A 21634-nucleotide genomic window follows, 5' to 3' on the forward strand; every position below is an offset into this window, starting at 1 on the left:
TATCAGTGATTTTCATCAGGTGTGCTACAAGAATTTTTAAAACATGCAATACCTGGGCCCTGGCTGGTTTGCTCAGTGGATAGTGTCAACCCAGCGTACAGACACCCCAGGTTCGATCCCCAGTCAGGGTACACATGAGAAGCGACCATCTGCTTCTCTGGCCTTCTTCTACTCCTTCTCTCTCTCCCCCCCTTCCCACAGCGGTGGCTTGATTGCTCCAAGCATCAGTCTCAGATGCTAAAAAACAGTTTGGTTGATTCGACATTGGCCCCAGATGGGGGTTGATGGGTGGATCCCGGTCGGGGTGCATGCAAGAGTCTGTCTATCTCCCTTCCTCTCACTTAAAACAAAACAAAACAAAAAGCATACAATACCTGATTATTTAGTCAGGGGCACTGACTTCTTTCCCCTTATAGTGTAAAAAAAAATTTTATAAAAGACAACAGCCAACACAACAACAGCAGTCTGGTGTGAAAGAACCAAACTTATACCTCTTTTTTTTGTCAGATTGGCATAAAATAGATATTTTGGTGTGCCACAGAATTTGAGTAATTAGTTTATGTGTGCCATGAGATGAAAAAGGTTGAAAATCTCTGCTTTAAACCTTTCAGACTGGCAAAAAGTAATAAGTGCCATAATACCAACATGATGACAACAAATACGTGTGTACATATAATGGGGTGTAGTGGTGCTCTTATTTCTAGGGGCCAGATTCCCAGGACAGCATCGCAGAGTCAAAGGAATGTAACAGTGGTAACAATAGCAGCAGTATTCATCACAACAATAACAATTATCAACATTACCTTGGCAAGCAGAGGACTCCTGATTATTAATAATGATTAATAATCACCTCCTCATTATTAATAATGATCTCCTATAAGTATCTGTAAGTAAACTCCTATAAGTATATATTACTACTATTGCTACATAGATTGTATTTTTTTTTTTTAATATGAAACACTTTGTGTATTTGCATGTCATCCTTGTGCAGGGGCCATGCTAATCTTCTCTGTATCATTCCAATTTTATTATACGTGCTGCCGAAGCAAGCACTACATAGATTGTATTTAAATGCCACTGTTCAAGCACTTTACATATACATATTAACTCTAATCCTCATAACAACTCTAAAAAGTAGAAACTATTATTCCCATTTTACAGACTAAGAAACTGAGGTATAAATGTGCCTAGTAAACATTAGAACTTAAATAAAAGTTATCTTGCTGCTGTTGTTATATATCTTCTGACAGCAATTCCACTCCTGCCATCTAACCCAAATAAAAATAAACAATTCAATAAACAAATATCGAGTATGTACATCTGAACACAAATGGGAACATTTGGACAGGTCAGAGTAAACATATGTTCGTATGAAATAAAGAAAAATGCAAAAGGACCCACACTAGCCTGTCCACATGGATTATTTTGTTGGAGAGAAGGTGATGTTGAGAGAAGAAGAGGGATGTAGAAGGGGCAGCAATCGGAATGATCAGAACACACACAGAACAAGAAAGCTGAAGTTCAGGAAAAAAAACAAGAACAACATTTCACAGTCTGTGGGGACACAAAGAGGAGTTTGAGAAATAGGTGTTTTCGCCTGACCAGGCGGTGGCGCAGTGGATAGAACGTCGGACTGGGATGCGGAAGACCCAGGTTCGAGACCCCGAGGTCCCCAGTTTGAGCGCGGGCTCATCTGGTTTGAGCAAAAGCCCACCACCTTGAGCCCAAGGTCACTGGCCCCAGCAAGGGGTTACTTGGTCTACTGAAGGCCCGCGGTCAAGGCACATATGAGAAAGCAATCAATGAACAACTAAGGTGTTGCAATGCTCAACAAAAAACTAATGATTGATGCTTCTCATCTCTCTCCGCTCCTGTCTGTCTGTCCCTCTCTATCCCTTTCTCTGACTCACTGTCTCTGTAAAAAATAAAATAAAAAATAAAAAAGAGTCTGTCTCTGCCTCCCCACCTAAAAAAATAAAAAAATAAAAAATAAATAAACTAAGACCATCAGAGCTGGAGACAAGATCTTTGAAAAAAAAGAAAATAGGTGTTTCCAAGCAAACTTCTTTACTCAGAAAAGCAATATTTTTGTTAAATGATTTTGCTTTTTCCCCCATGTAATATAAATTATTAAGAAAATTTCCAAAACATTATTCTTTGTTCAACAACAAAAAAAAAAATCCAGTAATTCCAAGACTGGGATCCCGTGATCATCCATGTAAAGGCACTGTCTAAAGTCAGGAAAGCTGGGTCTGCTCCTGCACTATCTTTGGGCTATCTGACCTTTGGCTAGTCAATACTCTACACTTAGTTTTCTCAGCCACAAATTAAGAGAGTTCAACTAGGTGATCTTCAAATACCTTTTTAGTTATAAAAGGGTGATGATTCTATAATTAAAAAGCATAAAGTAGAAAAGGGAAAAACTAGCAAGAAGGAGTGAAAATTATTAACATTTTAAGGGAAAAAAATGTTCAAAAACTTAATCCCTGATAGCAGTGGTTCTCAAACGATTTGAAGTCAGTGTGCATTTAAAATCCTATAAATAATTGTAGGCACATTATATACAAATTTCTGAGAAATATGTTATAATAATTAAGTCAAATATTAAAGAAAAAAACATAAAGTCCAAGTATGCTTTTATGGTAATTAAACAAAGAAAATATGACAAAATTAAATTTATTCTGATATTAAAAACATTTTTATGTTACATTTTTTGAGTTATGCTTTTTAGAATTTGTAAAAAAGAGGGGTTAAAAAATAAAAAGATGACAAAATAGTTATCTTTTTAATATATAGAGATACATTCTTAGTAAGATTTAGTAAATTCGGCAGGTCCCAGCACGAATGTGTTAAGTTTTTTCATTCTCGTGTTTATGAGAAACATGAGCCTGATACGTCCTGGTGATTTCTTCAATGTTTGGACATGTATTTGAAAGAAAAACTTTCATTTCCTCGTCAATACATTGAAGAATTCCTCTCCTTTTACTCTTAATTGTGTTGAGTGCAGAAAACCCCCACCATACATATCATCTTAACTTTACACCAAACAAAGGATAGAAGAAACTTGCCTCCAGTCTTTCCGGGGAACATGGGGGGTAAACAATCCAGCACCACAGCTTAACAGCCTTTTGCAACCTAATCAGGCAAGTGAGGTGAGGGGTTGGGCAGACTGTCAGCTTACAGCCAATTCCCCACACCTCTGTCCCCCAAAAATCTAAACTCTAAAATCCCTGTTGGTTTGTTGGTCCCCAACAGGCACATATTTCGCTGAAATACCATAGGGCACACCTGGAAATATTCTAGGGTGCACCAGTGCGCCCTGGTGCATGCTTTGAGAACCACTGCTTTATAGCTAAGCAGGTCATTTAACAACCCATTTAAAACTGTACATTTTTAGAACTAAAAACTGCAGTAATTTCAACTAGTGATTTCACAGTTTCAAGTGGTGAATTTAAGTACTCAACCCTTTCATTTTCATGTGGAGGGGAAAAAAAGTTGCCAGTTTAGCTGTATTTCAGACTCCTCACTGAAGTAAGGCTAAATTTGTCACCTTAACATGAAGCCATCTATGGGGAGTAGTTCAAAATGTCATCCGCTACAAAATAGCCTTACAAAGAAAAGGATAGTCAAGCCTGCCAGTCAACCAAATAAAAAAAGTACACATTATAATTTCTGACAGAAAATTTTGAATGTTAATAATAGAATATAAAATTGTCAAAGAAATGCCTGCTTAAGCATGACAGCTTCCTAAAGCAACAGTTTTAATTTTTATAAAACTTCTCCTTAGAAGTTTTATAAATAATGTGATTATTAATAACATTTAATGAAAATTTATGCCTAGGTGCAAAGCATAAAAAGTCACTAGGTTCATCGGACATAAAGATTTCCATGTGTTTGTTAAATTTAATGTCATTTGCTTTCCTTAAATGGTTATGGGATTTTCCAGAAGCATACACAAAATTCCTTAAAACTTTGCCAACTTAGTAACATGTAAACCACCTTTTCAGACCAATTGGCATCTTCTAGAAAAATCTACGAAGTCTTTTGAGAAGATGTCTTATGAATTCCCACGAAAACATAGACTGCTTATCACAACCAAAATTCATAGACAAGGATGACATAGGGAAACAATTCATGGCTTGTACAGTTATCTGAAATTTCAGAAATCAAGCAGTTCCCTAAGTAGTATGTCATAATTTTCTTATCTACAAGCACAAGCACGTGCATTTATTTATATCCCAGGATTAACTTCAAGTCTAATTTTACTGCCACCAGTATCCAGGGGTGGATTCCTTTTTTCCAAATGGACCTTGAGCTAGATCAAAGACATTTTAAGGACAAAATCTACTTCTCTGAAAAATAGAGGGTGTGATCACCCCGTCATTAATTAAGGCTTAGCTGTGCCCTTTTGGCGCATTCTGTGGCGGCTGTAGAAAGCCGGTCCAGCCAGCCGTCCCCACCTGTTGGTGCGGTGGAACTGTTGGACTTACCCAAAAGAGCAGATTGAGGGCGTAGAGTAGGCAGCGCAAGCACTTGACGGAATCTTCTCTGGCCATGGTGAACCCCGAGAGGGTGAAACCCCATTCTTTTACCACATCCTACCCCCAGGGGCAAGGCAGCAGCGATCTGAAAGGGACGGGGAAGCACAGGGGATTTACCAACGAGCTCCGCACCCTACCCATCCCTCCCTGCCAGCCCTCGGCTGGGTCCGGAGTCTGGTTCGAAACCTCGTTCATTAGAGACACCACTTCACCGAAAATCATTTGTTAAAGTTATAATCTTAACCTAAATCCCCAAAGTTTCAAACTGGCTTCAGCTAGCACCTGCTGAGACGAGTAAAGCTGACTGTCCGGATGAATGAATGCGCACTGCAAACTCCGTGCTCAGGGGACTCGCCGAGGTGTCCTCTGCATTCTGATGAGACGTTCTTTAAAACCTTCCCCAGTCCACGCCCCTCCCCGGGGACAGCCCCGCTCTAAGCCTCACTACCCCTAGAGACAACACTGGCGCCGCCCGCGAGGGCGCGGGTTCGAGTGACCCTGTCATCAGGACAGTTACCTAGTTCCCGGGCCCCCCAACTCCGCACCCCCCACCCCGTCCCGCAGCTCTCAGTGTGAACGCGCCGCACGAAGGGGGCGCAGCACCGAGCTGGGATTCCGCCGGCGACTTGAGTTTCTTTGGGAGAACGTGAGAAATGATGTTTCGGCCCCGGAATGATGGATTAGCCGGGGGCGGGGCGGGGAGGGGCGCAGGGGAATTAGGGCCGGTGCAGCTGTGCAGACACCGGGTTAGTCATTCACGTCCCCTCCCCCGGCCCGGCCGCCGCCGCGACCCCGCGCTCCCAGCCGCCCGCGGAGCACAAAGCCGAGCGCGGTCCCTCGCCCGCCACCGCGTCCGCGCGCCCCCGACAGGGCGCGAGGGGAAGCTCGGGCGACCTCTAGTAGTTCGGCACACCGCTCCCGGGGCAGCCGCGGCGGGCGGGCGGGTGGGCGGACAGCCGGCAGGAAAGACAGGGGCGCGCGGCCACTCACCGTCCGCGCCGGGCCCCGAGCCCCGCTCCCGCCCGAGAGCCGTCGGGGACGCACGAAGGGGGCTCATCGAGGCAGGGGCGCTGCTCCCGCACAGCCGGACGGCTGCATTGGTTCAAGCTGGAGACGCTTCCTTCTCTTCCTCTCCCCGCGCCGCCGCCGTCGCCGCCTCCTGGGAAAAAGAAAAAAAAAAAAAAAAAAAAAGAGTCCTGGGCAGCAGTTGCTGGAAAGTCTCAGCTAAGCCACCTCCCAGCGCCGCTGTCCCTCCCAAGTCCTCGCGAAGTCCGGACGAGGCAGCGGCGGCAGCCAGGGCTCGCAGCATTAACTCTTAGCGCATGCTCGGGCCGCAGCTGCCGGCTCGGATCCTAGTGGGTGTTTCTTGTCCCGTCACCCGGCGGGAGCCCCTAGAGGGACACCTCACCTCTACGAGACCCTCCGGGAAGAGATAAAGCCTAAGGACTTTGGGGGAGTCCGCACAGAAAATCCTTTAAAATGGTGGTGCCCGAGGAGGGGAGACTGGTTATAACCTTAGGGAAACGGGCTTTTATTATATGAAAATATTTGTGTTTGGGAAGGGGGGCGAAGGAGTGGACCAACCCGATTCCTGCAACGAGAAACCCGTTTTTCACAACCTTTAGGGAACCACCTCCTGTGATTTGTCACTAACTTGGTGCGCTGTGATCCTTTTTATTGCTTTGTTGCCCTGCCTGATTTAAAACAAACAAAAGCAGTTTTTTCCTACTTCCAAAATGCATTACTAGCATGTCCGTGAACACAAGAGTAAACGTGTCCCCTCTGGCATCCAGAATAGGAAGAAATTATTTTTAACTCTTTCACAAGCAATCCAGAGTCTCCAAAATTTTCTCCCAGTAAAAGTGAATTGTAATTAGGTGATTTACCTTAAAATGTGTATATAGTAATAAGAATAAAATTTTTTTTAAACTAAGGATTCAGGAAGTATTAAAATAATAATGGGAGACTGTTCCTCCAAAAATAAATAAATAAGTCTCTTTGGAAGTAAGAAGTTTCACGCTTAAAAATCACTCCCTCAGCCAGATAGCTGCGTTGGTTGGAGCATGGGCCCAAGCGCAGGAGTTGCGGGTTGGATCCCGGTCAGGGCATACGCAGGAGTGGACTGATGTTACTGTCTTTCACTCCTTCCTCTCTGGCTAAAAATCAATAAGTAAAAAATTTTTTAAAAATCCCATTTTGCTAAAAAATATATATCTTCATAAAAATTTTGATGTTTATGACTCATGATAGCTCACATTTCTATAATTATTTTTGTGCACATTGTGTGGCAAATAGATCTACACTACCAAATCTGAAATCCATGAAATAAAAGCAACAGTTTTTAAGAGAATTTTTATGAGTTTATTTCAGACAAACTGACCACAATTACCAGGAAGCAAAATCTCAGTGATTTGAGAAAATGCTCTGTATAATGCAGTTTCGCAGCTTATTTCATTTTATTTTATTATAAACTGTTCACAAAAAATAGGGGATCAGTGAATGTGCAGATACTCCAGCACTTTCAGCCTTTTGTATAGTGCATTTTCACCAATGAAAGAAAAGTTTCTTTTGCATCTCATTTGCATAATCAAATAGTTTTCTTTGACTTGTCATTTGCTTTTCTGACGTTCTTGTTTAATAAAATCAAATGCTTTTTTTATCGCTTAATGTTCATTTTAAAATATACCCTAATTTTTGTGAGCAGCATAGTTTATATATAATGTTATTTTGTAGTAGTTTCAGGTGTACATTACACTGGTCAATCACCCTTCACAAAATGCTCCCCCATATATTTCCAATACTTACCTGGCATTGCACATAGTAACTGCAATATTGCTGACTATATTCCTTCTGCTATACTTTACCTCTCTGAGACTGCTTTGTAACAACCAGTGTGTACTTCTTGACTCCATCACCTTCTTCACTCAGTCCCTTAATCCCCTCCCCTCTGCAACCATCAGCTGTTGTTTGTATCTATAAGTCGTTTTTATTTTGTTTATTCATTTATTTGTTCTTTAGATTCCACTTATAAGTAAAATCATATGGTATTTGTCCTTCTCTCACTGACTTATTTCACTTAGCACAATACCCTCTAGGGCCATCAATGTTGTCACATATAGTAAGATTTCATTCTTTTTTATGGCTGAGTAATATTTCATTGTACATATGTAATCATTTTTTTATCCATTTGTTCATTGATGAGCATTTGGTTTGCTTCCATATCTTGGCTATTGTAAATAATACTGCAGAGAACATAGGGGTGCGTATATTCTTTCCAATTTGTGTTTTGGGTTTCTTTGGATATATACTCAGAATTGAAATTGTTGGGTTGTAAGACACTTCCAGTTTTAATTTTTGAGGCCTTTCATACTGTTTTTCACAGTGGCTGCACCAATCTATATTTCTATCAATAGTGCACAAGGGTTCCCTCCCCTCCACTCCTTTACCAACACTTGTTTGTTGATTTATTGATGATAACCATTGTAACAGGTGTGAGGTGTTATCTCACTGAAGTTATAATTTGCTTTTCTCTGATGATTAGTGATGTTGAACATCTTTTCATATGCCTATTGGTCATCTGTATGTCCTCTTTGGAGAAGTATCTATTCAGGTCCTCTGGCCTTTTTTTAACTGAATTGTGTTTTGTTTTGTTTTGTTTTTTTTGGTGTTGTGTTCTTTATAAATTTTGGAAATTGACCCCTTATCGCAAGTATCATTGATAAATATGTTCTATCATTCAATAGGTTGTCTTTTCATTTTTCAAGCAACATCTTTGAGAAAACCTAAAAATGGTAGTCTTTCTTACATCTTTATAAGGGAAAAAAAATAGAGTTTTGTGTCTATCATTGTCAGTCTAGGGTCAGTTGCTGCATAACCAAAATGATAATGAGCCATACACTCATTTGGGTAGAACCAAAATCAAGATAGCAAGAGAACCAGTGTTTTGAGTTAGAGTCAGGTCCATTCTGGGTAAGTAAGTCACTAAGCTGAATGCACGGCAGCATCCAACAAGCACAGAGATAGCCATTCACTCAAACACCAACAAGAATGTCCAGTCAGGCGTTTGTTAGATGACTAACTCTGGCAGCAAAGTATCTTATAGAAACATGGAGAAAAGCAAAGAAACAGACTTTTATCCCCTATCAGTTTCTCCTCAAATTAGAGAATTGCTGAGACAACCTACCACCTGAATGCAGTTGGCACCATATATTCCTCAAAGAGATAGAAATGTCCCCACTCTGTCAGAGTGTGACTACCATCAAAACTGACAAAAAGAGTGCAAATACTTTCCCTGTCACTGAACAGAGATCCTCTTCTGTTTCTGGAACTCAGTTAATGCCTTTCCATAATTCACAAACTTTTAAGGGCCCTAGAATAATACAATCTTAGAATGCTTTGGAAGCATATATGACCCCCCCTTTTCAGCAACTGATATGGAACCATAGAAGTTAAAGGAGTTACTCCACACTATACCTCTAGTTCAATCAGACTCTAAACTAAACTCCAGAATCATGTTCTCAAACTACTATACTAGTTCAGTGATTCTCAAAATTGCTGTATATTAGAATCACTGTAAAAGTTTTGAAAAAAATTCTAATGTTCAAGCCATATTCCACACCAATTAAACCAGAGTCTCTACAGACGTGGTCTAGACATCCAGATTTTGCAAAGTTCCCAAATTAATTCTAATCTGCAGCTAAAGTTTGAAAATCACTGCAACTAACGCCTTTCCGATGCCAGAAAACTAGCACAAGGATCCCTTTAGGTTTAGCTGGATCAAATCCCACACTTGTGAGTTGATAAATTAAAATTAATATCCTCATTTTACAAGTTAAGAAGAAAACAGAGCTGTAGTCAGTGCTATAATATTCCTGATAAACCATCATCGGAGTATGTAAATCAAAATTTCAGTAGAGGAACTCTCACCACATATAAGACATTGCGGGACTGGGCAGTCTTGATTGTTTTGGCCTGGCCACCCCTCCCTTTACCTTCTACCCTTCCACTGCCTTTAGGAGTCCACAGTTGAGCAACCCTCCTCCTACCTGCAGCAGTTCAGCTCGTTGAGGGCAGTGCTATTCCCTCCCTCTCCAATTCTTGTTTCGCTAGAATTACAGCAGTACAGTAAGACTTGATACCACACAGCTGTCATTTCAGGGGCTCTACATTTTTCTCTGTGGGAATAACATTTTTTTTCTGTGCATAAAGAAATAAGGTTATTACCAATGGTGGTGCAGTAGATAAAAGGTCAGCCTGGTACGCTGAGGTCCCAGCAGGGTCTTACCAGCTTGAGCACATGGTCACAGGCTTGAGCATGGGATAATCAACATCATCCCATGGTCATTGGCTTGAGCCAAAAGGTCGCTAGCTTGAGCAAGAAGGGGTCACTGGCCTGTCTGGAGCTCTCTGACCCCAGTCAAGCCATGTCAGAGAAGCAATCAATGAACAACTAAAATGCCACAAGTTGATGCTTCGGGTTGATGCTTCTCATCTCTCTCTCGCTCTAAAAAAAAAAAAAAAAAAAAAATGAAGCTAGAAAAATCCCAAAATGGGCATGAAAATTTGAATGTAGAATACGGTCTATTCATTGCCCATGAAGCAGACACCCAATTCCGTATCATTACATACCGTTTGAATGTGTGGTACCTACTGTGCCACATGCTGAAAATACTAAGAATAAGACAGGTTCCTATCTTCCAAGAAAAGATGAAACTATTCTTTTCAGTTTAGATGATAATAGCTGCTATTTATGAACAAATCTCATTTGTGTCAGTCGTAGAATCAGAACTAAAACTCAGCTATGCAGTAAGGTACTATAAGTTCCTCACTCCACAAAAGCGACCCATTTGTCCATATTTATTCCTCTGATTCTGTTCAAGTTGTACAGTGGGAAGAAGCAGCAGAGGTATTTGGTAGAATGAATGAGTTTCTACTGTTTCTTAGTATATAGTACACTTAAGACACTTCTTCGCAATCAGTGCAAGAAAGAGACATAAAATGTATCCGACATGTTAGATTCTTCTCATAATGTATCTTATAATTCATATAACTACACAGTGAGATACTGAGACTCAGCTGATTTCTCCATGGTCATCAGATAGTAAGAAGTAAGATTAGAAACTAAGATTCTAGCCTGACCAGGCAGTGGCGCAGTAGATAGAGCGTTGGACTGGGATGCCGAGGACCCAGGTTCAAGACCCCGAGGTCGCCAGCTTGAGCACGGGCTCATCTGGCTTGAGCAAAATAAAAAATGCTCACCAGCTTAGACCCAAAGTCGCTGGCTCAAGCAAGGGGTTACTCAGTCGGCTGAAGGCCCACGGTCAAGGCACGTATGAGAAAGCAGTCAATGAACAACTAAGGTGTTGCAACGAAAAACTGATGATTGATGCTTCTCATCTCTCTCCGTTCCTTTCTGTCTGTCCCTATCTATCCCTCTCTCTGACTCTCTCTCTCTGTCCCTGTAAAGAAAAAAAAAAAGAAACTAAGATTCTAAGATGTCTCTGATTCTTTGCAATGTTAATCTGCATTAAAATAGTATTTCAAATCTGGGTAGGAAATCATTGACAAGCCTCAAGAAGAAAAATATTCTCAACATTTTTTTATTAATCCTTCCAAACATGAGATTAAATTTCAAATACGTGTACTCAAACTATGCCTGGTTAATCTATTTTTACCTTTTATTTGTAAAAGACTACACCCAGTAGGACCTGAAAAAATCCTTTCATCACTGAATTAGGTAAACTTCCCTCTACAACAGGTTTAAGGTTGGCAAATAAAATACAGGACTTCCATTTAGATTAGAAATTCAGATAAACAGCAAATAATTTTTTGGTATTAGGATATCCCAAATATTGCATGAGACGGATATCACATTGGACACACATGTACTAAAAAATTATTCATTGTTTATTGGAAATTCAAATTTAACTGCACGTTCTACATTTTTATTTGCTAATTGAGGCAACCTTATAAAAACTAGAAAATTCAAATCAAAGTGCCACAACAGTAAGGATAGAAGTAAATGCATTATTTATGTGACAATAGTCCCCAAATAACAATTCATCCATTCAACAATGACATCAAGGAATCGGTCTTTTTCTCCTTTACCCTTCCGACATGCACAATGTGTCTGCTAATGTCCTTGGGCTACCTGTTCTCATGATCACAAGATGGCTGTGCGAATCTGGTTACTGCATCCAATTACTACTTTTTCTAAAAGAAACTAACCCTTTCTGTGGATCTCCTTTAAGATCAAGGAAACCTCTCTCAGAAGTATTACAGCAGGTTATTCCTTGTGATTCATTAGCTGGCACTAATGTGTGGATATATGCAGCAGTTACTGGCAAGGAGTATGGGTCTGCCGTGACTGGTTTAAAACAATCAAGACTCATCCCCTGTACCTAGAGCAAACCTCCTCTGAAGCACATGGCCAAACAGAGGAGGGTAGATAACTGAACACAGAATTGCGCTTGAGTTTTGGGGTGTAAAGGAATGGATGCTACCATCCTCTCTCTTCTACAACCCAGCTCTCAGCCAACTGCTGCTCAGTGGCGCTGGTCAGCAAGTGCCCCGAAGTTACTCAGAGAACCAGTGGAGCTAGAACTGACTGGCAACAGCAAAGGACCCTGGGAAAACTCAGCTCGCATTATTTTCATCCCTCCCGTAAACTTGATCCTGCACTACATTTGCGTTTGTACACCATACTATTGAGTAAAGGCTTGCCCAGAGCAGCATCCTCTAGAAATTCCCAGAACACTTTCTTGTTCAAGTTTACCCAAACCCAGCCTCTGTACAAAATTCAGAGATTTGCACTCATTTCGCCAGCTGATATTGATACAAATAATCCAGTCCTGTTCAATAAATATTTATTGGATTGTTATTTACTAGGAGATGCCGAACGTTCTAAAATAATTTTAACTTTTATAGAATTTATAACTTTATTAGCACACATACTCTTCAGAAAGGGAGAACCCGGTCTTAGCAAAAAGTCTTAACTTACAGTTCTTTAAACAAACTAAAGGAAACAAAGAAATACAGGCTTCATTTACAAACAGCTGTCAAACTCTGCTTCTCTTAGAAGGATCCCTCAGGAACGATCCCATGATACTACAACATTAGCTTCTTGTCCTGCCCACAGTACAACAGTAGGAAAAAGATAAACAAATAGTTATCATGAATATTAGTCATTCATCTTTACTGGCTGCCCCTTCAATTCACTTGCTGTGCTTTAAAACTTATTCCCAGGCACATTAACTACACATTTATTTATTTACACCAGAAAAAGAGTAACTACTTTTTTTTTTATTTTAATGTATTGTGTTTACATAGATTCTAGTGTCCCCCCCACCGTGTTCCCCTCAACATCCCTCTTGCCCCCCTCTCCACAGCGCCCTCCCCCCTTCCCTCCAGGATTTGCTTTTCTACTATCTATAATGTTGTGTTATATGTATAATATATAATTTCAATATATAATATATATATTAGATATATATATATAATAGCTTGTGTAGCTAATTCAAGCTCACAAGTGTCTTCATTCTACCACATATAAACCAATCTTTTTATGAACAAAAACATGGCAACTCTGTGGTGACAATTTAGCCTTTAAAAAAGTTTTGTCATTGCAACTTAGACTTTCTTTTCCTATGACATTATCAGTGTGTGTGTGTGTGTGTGTGTGCGTGGATTAGCCATTCGTGTGTAAGGCGAACTAGAGCTGTAGTGAACTTTTCATTTCTTATTTCATGTTATGAATGCATCAGTGATTGACTGATGAATGAGAAAATAAAGCTAGTGTTCCTGCTTTCTGTCAGCGATGATGTTTCCATTTTTTCATTGCAAAGAACTAACAATTGCCATTATGTTTTACAATCTCTGTATTGTCATTATTCTTCTTTAGGAAACAGTACTAATGATTACTATTCACAGAAATAAAGGAAGAGATATCATGTCAAGAGCATAAGACATCTCTATGTAACTCATGAGTCGATTTTAACAATTTACAAGCATTTGTGTTATTTTAATACATTTCTTAGCTTTAACAGTAAAATTATTCACTGTAAATGACTAGAAAAAAAATACTTGGGATGTGATGCGTTTGGCTTAGGAAATTTACGCATATTTTCCAAAATGACCAATGAAATTAAATTATGTGTTTTTTGGTGGCAGTTTTACACTAATGGTGTTTTGTGAGTCATTGTCACCTTAGCCCTGGGTCACAGAGAAGAACTTTTCCAAGTCTGTCAAGTGGAGATGAGTTGCTTCTCATTTCAGTGATAGTGGCCTCAAATGTGGCAACAGCCAGTTTGACTGCAAGTATAAGGCTGAACATATGTTAAATTAATTAAATAGGTCCCTGCAGCCACTCCTTACATCAAATGCAAAAACAGAAAATATAGCAATCAAAAAGTTATGTTACTTAAGTTTACTCTCTTGAATTTTTTTTTTTTTTTTTTTTTTTACTGTCTCCAACTTGCACTCTACTAAGAATATTGAAAATCATGTCCTGTCTTCTCTCCATTCTACAAGCTTTCTGATTCAGGCCAGTATTGCCAATAATCCCGGTGAACTTACCATGTTTGCTATCCATCCAAAGTTTCACAAACACTCCTCATTCAGTTCTGGGAGCAGACAGGGATGGCCAGAACCTAAAAACTAGACCAATCAATTAGGGCGTGACTGTAATTTGAGTGAAGACCCATCAAAAGGCTAAGTAAATTCAGGCAGTTGAGCGGAACCAGGTATGAGGGGAATGTGTTGGCAAGTATGAGGTGGGAGTCTCAGCAGGAAGACAGATGGCAGCATCAGAGGGGCCCGGTAAAGGATGACAGGCAGGTGCCCTGGCAGACAGACAGAACTCCATGTCACTGTAGGCGACAGAAAAAGTAGAAGAAAGAAAAGGGAGACAAGACTCCCTCCATGTCAAGGTGATCTAACCACTGTCCAAGACTTAGTTGGCCAGGCTGGTCCAGGGAAATGAAAAGAGATTCTAGAACAAGAGTCACAGTCCCAGAGAAATGCCTTTAGTCACGAGTTTTAGGAGTCATACTGTTAAGATTAGAACAGTTTGTGGCTTCCAGATTAAGGAGGATCTAAATGCTGGGCAGAGTTTGCACTTTATGCAGAAGCAACGGCAGCCACGGGTGGGTTTTGACAGGAGCAGAAGAATGACACGACAAACAGCAGGGATTACAAAGTCAGACCTAGATTTGAGCGCCATCCTTGCCACTTGCTGGCTATGTGATAATGAGCAAACGATTGCACCTCCTCACCTCTGTAAGCCTCAGTTTCCTTATCTGCATACCAGCCTTCTCAAGCATTCATGGTGATTGTAGAACATGTGAGTGGCCTAAATTTAGCTGGAGTCTCACTCCTTTGAGGTTTAAATAGCATAGCCAGCACCTCTGTTCTGAAAGCAGCGGGTAAGCTTGCTGTCCCCTTGTATTCACTCCGGGGATTGTTGGGATGGCAAGAGAGGGGAAACAATTCTTCTGGAGTCCTGAAGCAATGTACAGACCATCTTGTCATCTCCTGCATGCTATTCTCTTCTCTGAAGGATGACCACCTTAGGAAAAGAGTCCTTCCCTCTCAAAGGATCAAGCCAACACTTGCAGCTGCCTTTGGCTGAAGTCTCAGAGCATCCGAAGGGATTTCCGTACCAGCACCACATTTAACTAAAAAGCAAACATTAGAAATCCTCTGGCTGCTCTAGGACTGCTCCCGTCTTCTTGGTTCTCCTTCCCTGTGGTTTCCACATTGACTGTACTCCCCTCAACCCGACTCACACACCCCTTTTCTCTCTCACACTCCCGTACACTCCAATCCCAAATTCCTGGTAATTTCTCATGTAGATGACACGGCTATCCTTTCTCCTTTATAGGCTTCTCTCAAACTATGCCCCAAAGGTTTCGGCTTTCGCACAGTGTTGTCCCTAAGAGACAGGCAGTGGGGACGAGATTCATGGGTCTAAGGCAGACACAGCCCTAGTGTGTAGATGGTGAGTCAGAGGACAACAACCTGAGATTCAGAAAGCTGGGAGGAGCCCTTCTGGGACCTGAACAAATATCAAACACTCACCTCAGAAACTTCTCATTTTGTTTTTAAGCTACGCTTTGATTGGATTTGTTTGTAGAGGAATATGTGCCCAGGGGTGTTGTTGAAAACAATACAAGAATCAGCAGGCAATTGCTGGAGTTCATCAGCTGCCTGCAGCCAAGGAAAGAGGAGAGAAGAGACATCCTAGAGCAGACTGTCACTGTCATCGCATGGTGGCAGTGGCATCGCCACAGCTGTGCCTTCCTGAGGAACAGCATCAGAAACTTAACACCCTGGGAGAAAGAGACCATTAAAATAACCCTTCTGATCACTAAAGAAGCAAATAACAAAAACAAGTCCTAAAGGAGGAGGGGGTGACCAGTACCTAGCATTGTTGCAATATATTATCTAAAATGTCTTATATCCAACAACAACAAAAAAATGTTGAGGCCTGAAAAGAAATAGAAAGGTATGACTCATACACACACACACACACACACACACACACACACACACAGCCAACAGCAGAAACTGCCTGTGACAATGACCCGATGTGCAATCTAACAGAATGCTATTTCAGAGTAGCCATTATAAATATTTTCTTTTTTTTTCTTTTTTGTATTTTTCTGAAGTTGGAAACAGGAAGGAAGTCAGACAGACTCCCGCATGTGCCCGACCAGGATCCACCCGGCACGCCCACCAGGGGGCGATGCTCTGCCCATCTGGGGTGCTGTTCTGCTGCATCCAGATCCATTCTAGCACCTGAGGCAGAGACCATGGAGCCATCCTCAGAGTCTGGGCCAACTTTGCTCCAACGGAGCCTTGGCTGCAGGAGGGGAAGAGAGAGACAGAGAGGAAGGAGAGGGGGAGGGGTGGAGAAGCAGATGAGCACTTCTCCTGTGTGCCCTGGCCAGGAATCGAACCTGGGACTCCTGCACGCCAGGCCGACACTCTACCACTGAGCCAACCGGCCAGGACCAAATATTTTCACAGCACAAAGGACAGCATGACTAAAGGCCGAAAGGAAGATGTGCTGGCAATGTTGCATCACATAGATAATATCAATAAAAAGGTATGTATAAATGAGAACCAAATGTTTCTATGTGTTCCAGACCCAATAATACATTTTATGTTTATATTAATATATGAATACTCTAAACATAATAATGATATATATATACATATATGATATACATTGTATATAATGTATGGTGCACTTATAACATATAGAAATGTAGTATATTTGCTAATAATAACACAAAGGAGTGGGTCGGAGCAAGGCTGTAATGGGCTAAGAAAATGACTGTAGGTGATCAAGTAATAATTGTATGAAAGGAAGGAAGGGATGGAGGGAGAGAGGAGAAGGAAGGAAGGAAGGAAGGAAGGAAGGAAGGAAGGAAGGAAGGAAGGAAGGAAGGAAGGAAGGAAGGAAGGATGGAAGGAAGGAAGGAAGGAAGGAAGGAAGGAAGGAAGGAAGGAAGGAAGGGTGGACAAGTCCTGTCGGGGCTGAGGATGACGGAGACGCAAAGACCTGACTTCGGGGACCAGGTTCAGTGACACAGATCCACTTTATTCAGGAAGTAAGCTAGCTTATATACACAGGTTCAGCCTATAAGGTGTTACAGCATGTTCCTCAAAGCCAATGGCTGAAAAGATCGGGGAGCTGCGTGGTTGGCGCTAAGTCACTTCCTTATAGTGGGCGAGCTTCCTTCCTGGGTATGCCCAGGAGGCTTCTGGGAGCTGGAGTATTCTCACAGCATTGCATCAGCCACAGCTGCTAGGAATGTGCTCTGCACTCCACCGATATCTCTCTCTTCTCTTTTAATTAAGGCCAATTGGACTTGATGAATGACAGCTTGCTGTTGCAGCTTCTGAATGCTAAGCATTATGCAACAGAACCCTAGTAGAACTAAAACAACTACAATACCTATTATACTATATGCTAATAGATTAGCTGGATTAAACGATGAAGCAAGCTTCTGCAATGTTTGACTAGTTAGGAAATAGAATAGGGGTCTTAAACAGGGGATTCCTCCTAGGGGTCAGGATGTCATTTCCCTCCTACTGTGTTACAGAGACCTTCTAGATGCCGTTAAACACAGTTCCATTTTGATTGTAAAAAATGGACGTAGGTCCATGCATGCCCCTTCCCACAAAGGTCCCAGCATCCAAACACGAAACAAATGGCTTGCAGAAGGCTGCGTACTGCATATGGTTGCAAGGCACAGTACACAAATTACAACATGACAAATCATACAATTTCAACAATTACAAAGGTACATTTCACCAGTCTCTGAGCACTTTGCCAAAAGCACAAAATGTCCTCGGCCTTCTTTCTAGCCAAGGGAAAAGCTTCCCAGGGCAGGGGAAGGGCCTCCAGCAAAGCCGCCCCCCACCCCCATCAGGGTATTTCACACTATTCAAAATCTGTAAGTCCATCCAACAAAGGAGTCAATGCTCACTCTGGTCATAGTCCAGGAATCAGTCCACGCACATGGGGCCTCAGCCACCCCCCTCATCCCTGCAGTCCTGGCAGGTCTTACACTGTCCCAAAGAGGAGCACGTGGCAATGGCAGTCAGCATTTCCATCTCTGCTCTGGAGAGCATGATGGCATCAACCTCTATGTCCCAAAATGTCAGCAAATCCACCAGTGGCTTAGCCGGCACTCCCTGCCATTCCAGCGGTCACTCGTTGATGCAAGCCTGGCTTCCATTCATCCTCCTGCCGCAGCTGCCGCCCAAATCGCAACTCCAGCCCAATTCTCATCCTCCAAAGATGAACTGAAAACACCAGCTCGTGCTGCAGGGCCCGAGCCCTGGGCTGCCACCACCTGAGTATGGGATCAGCGGTTACTATAGCGCACACAAGCAAGAACAGAGCAGCAGGGCATGGGGGCCCGTGAGGGGCAATTCTCTGGGCCTGCCCTGCCAAAACCTCCACATCCCCCCACGTGATGGGGTGCGCATGCCAGCCACGAGGTCTTTTTCTGGAACGCTGAGGACCTCCTCACCTCAGGCGTAGTCAGTGTGGAGAAGTCCAGGGCTGTGGCTTTGGACGGGTGAAGACTGAACCACTTAGTGGGTGCCCAAGAAAGCCTGTCAAGCAGGTTGGGTGGTTCCTGGGATCCAAATTGGCTGAAAAACACAAGCATAACCTCTCCCTTGCATTAGAAGAGGGTGTGATGCCCACCACTGTGCCATGGCTGGGTCCTTCCAGCGTCATTTCAGAGAGAGGGGCGGGTGAGAGAGAGAGCAAGAGATACAAGACAGGCAGAAAGACAAAAAGAAAAAAGACACATGGGGGCGTATAGGCTGGCCCATGGGTCTGCAGCAGGAACACATGTTGGAGAAAATGGCGTCTGAGAGGCTGGGGTGGGTGGGGCACTGAGCCCCGGCAGGGAATGTGGAAGTAGTGACTTCCACTTTTCCCAGTGGCAGAGCTGATGGCGAAGTTAGCAATTCTGTTGGTTTCGTTTCTGCACACTCAGCCGTGATTTTGTCAAACTCGGAGGCCAAACTACTTTCCTCCTCAGTGGAGGGGGGTGAATAGGGAGGTAGGGGCTCCTCCAAAAGAGGAGTAGCGTGTAGGACCTTAGGGACCGGCGGAGGGTCCCCAGCAGGAGCACCGGTCAAGCAACCGCGTATTGCCAATAAGGCAGGAGTGAGGCCAAGAAGGAAGGCCTGTCCCTCATGTACCTCGGCCAAACGGATGCGTCAGAGAGCTCGGGCCCAAGTGTCTGGGTCCCAGAGGGGCGCATCCTCAATCCAGGGATTGAGACAAGAGAGGATCTCCCAGTAAGTACAGAGATCCTTTTCACTAACTTTAACTCGCCTACTCTGCAATAGGGCATTTGGGCTCGAGCCTGCGGGGCTCAAACGTGGGAGAGAAGATTTCCCATTGCAGAAGGTCACTCACCCATCCCTTGGATGCCGGTTAGATCCCTGCCTGACATTGGGCGCCAGTTGTGGACAAGTCCTGCCGGGGGTGAGGACGACAGAGACGCAAAGACCCGACTCTAGGGACCAGGTTCAGTGATACAGATCCACTTTATTTAGCAAGTAAACTAGCTTATATACATGGGGTCAGCTTATAGGGTGTTACAACATGTTCCTCAAAGCCAATGGCTGAAAAGATCAGGGACCTGCGTGGCGGGCACTCAGTCACTTCCTTATAGCGGGTGAACTTCCTTCCTGGGCATGCCCAGGAGGCTTCTGGGAGCTGGAGTATTCTCACAGCATTGTGTCAGCCACAGCTGCTAGGAATGTGCTCTGTGCTCCACCCACAGGAAGGAAGGGAGGAAGGAAGGAAGGAAGGAAGGAAGGAAGGAAGGAAGGAAGGAAGGAAGGAAGGAAGGAAGGAAGGAAGGAAGGCAGAAGGGAAGGGAGGAGAGGAAGATGTCACAAGCCTTCCTCATCAAAGAGGATACTAGCCCCTGTCTTCCTTAGCAGTTACTTACTGAATTCCCAATGCCCTTCTCCTGCATGCTCAACCCCACTCTGGTGCTGAAACAATCCTGATGTTGCAGTGCAGATGGTATAACAGCAGAGGCAAGCCTATTGGTTGCCAGAGCTTCCGAGAATCCCTCTGCCCTCCTCCACAGCCTCCTATTGGCCCGACACTATTCATCCAGTACTACTCTTGGGTTCCTCCTCTGCTTTCCTTGTCTCACATTCAACTTTAAAATCCCATTTAGAATCAGAAGTCTTTCCCCAAGTCCCATTTTCTGGCTATGCCTTAATATTATTCCTAAGCTTCCCCTTCACAGGGTAGACCTTGCTCCCTATAGTTGACTTGCTTTCTTACTTTTCTGGGACCTGTTAGGACTAGAGCTTTAAACCACCACAAGATACAATGTGCTTAACTTGGAATCTCCGTGATGTTGTGAGCTATCAGTACCACTTTCCTAATACACACACCATGATCACCCTCCATCACACGCACACACACTTCCAACACACAGTGCTGGAACTCCTTGGATACTAAAACCTGCAGAAAGCAAGTCTGGGTCTAACCTGACTCTTCAGACATGTACCTCAAGCCCGAGACACTGTCCCCAGCCCTTTCCTATATTGACCTGTAGGGATTTGTATGTTATTTGTATATTTCTTTTTGTTCTGCCTAGACATGCTTGAATTTTAAGGGCAAATACATTAAAATCTCTTTTCAGGCTTGATCTCACAACTTAGGGAGGCAAGCAGGTTATTAGCTTCTCTACTGAGTCTGTGATGTAACATCTGTCTCCTCACTGTCTAGCTGGGCTTTGCTGGTCTGTCTGTTATTTTTGCTGGTCTTAGTGTGCTTGCATCAAGCTACCAGCTTGCCTCTTGCCTGCTTTCTGTTCTCTTTTCTGTCAGAGGCAAGGCAACAAACTTTGTATTCTATTCTGGGCATAAATTCAGGAAAATCAAGATGATAGAACAAGAACTCAAAGTCAGAGGAAATATACTCTGATGAGAGTCTAGAAAAATCCATGAGCTTTAGTGTAAGGACTTTGTACTCTCTGTTCTTGCGTAAGGATTTAATGTGAGGACTGTGTGTGTGTGTGTGTGTATGTGGTTTTTTACTTGTCTATGTTCTGTGTAGTTAAAGTTCTGAGATCAGTGACCTCTGGTCATGAAAGTATTATTGAACTAACCTTTTGAAAAAGAAGGATACTGAAAAAGTGTTTGAAAAGAATTTTACTTTTAGCAGATCAAGTTTGATTTTATATCTGAGCTTGCTTAAGCCTGTATAGTAAGTGAAATGGACAGTGACTGAGAAGCAGAAGACTGGGGCTCTAATCTAGCTCTCTATCTGGAGTGATAAGAAAGAGATTTTAATCTCTAACATTCTATAACTTTTAAATATTGTAATATTATAATTTTAATATTATAATTCTAACTTTGAGCAATTTGACTACATATTTACAATTCTATATTTTTTAGTTAGGACAAAAATTACTACCCATAGTAATATTTTTAGAGGTAAAGTATTCATGACCTAACATTCTTCTCTTCCATTTAAAGACTAAATATCAATATGTGGAATGTGCTTCAATTCTATTGACAATACTTCAGGG

General features: G+C 42.5%; 1 protein-coding gene and 1 non-coding gene across 5 annotated transcripts in view; both read right to left on the minus strand.

Annotated features, from left to right (window-relative positions):
• The window catches only part of TSPAN12 (tetraspanin 12), an 80785-nt gene extending 74728 nt beyond the window's left edge, over positions 1-6057 (minus strand). Inside the window, exons 1-3 of one of the 4 annotated variants that reach the window (XM_066362556.1) lie at positions 5950-6057; positions 5532-5700; positions 4491-4626 (exon numbers count right to left, since the gene is read on the minus strand). In XM_066362556.1, the coding sequence (XP_066218653.1) occupies positions 4491-4556 (66 nt within the window). In that variant the 5' untranslated portion in view covers positions 4557-4626; positions 5532-5700; positions 5950-6057. Of the gene's footprint in view, positions 1-4460; positions 4627-4823; positions 5028-5531; positions 5837-5949 lie in introns of those variants that run through there. The other 3 variants (XM_066362552.1, XM_066362554.1, XM_066362555.1) reach the window with 3 other exon arrangements.
• On the minus strand, positions 947-1053 carry LOC136396458 (U6 spliceosomal RNA). Its single transcript, XR_010749745.1, has one exon. It is a non-coding gene; the product is annotated as a U6 spliceosomal RNA (small nuclear RNA).
• Positions 6058-21634: the final 15577 nt, after the last annotated feature.

The sequence above is a fragment of the Saccopteryx leptura genome, chromosome 2, assembly GCF_036850995.1.
Source record: "Saccopteryx leptura isolate mSacLep1 chromosome 2, mSacLep1_pri_phased_curated, whole genome shotgun sequence".
Taxonomy (NCBI): Eukaryota; Metazoa; Chordata; class Mammalia; order Chiroptera; family Emballonuridae; genus Saccopteryx; species Saccopteryx leptura.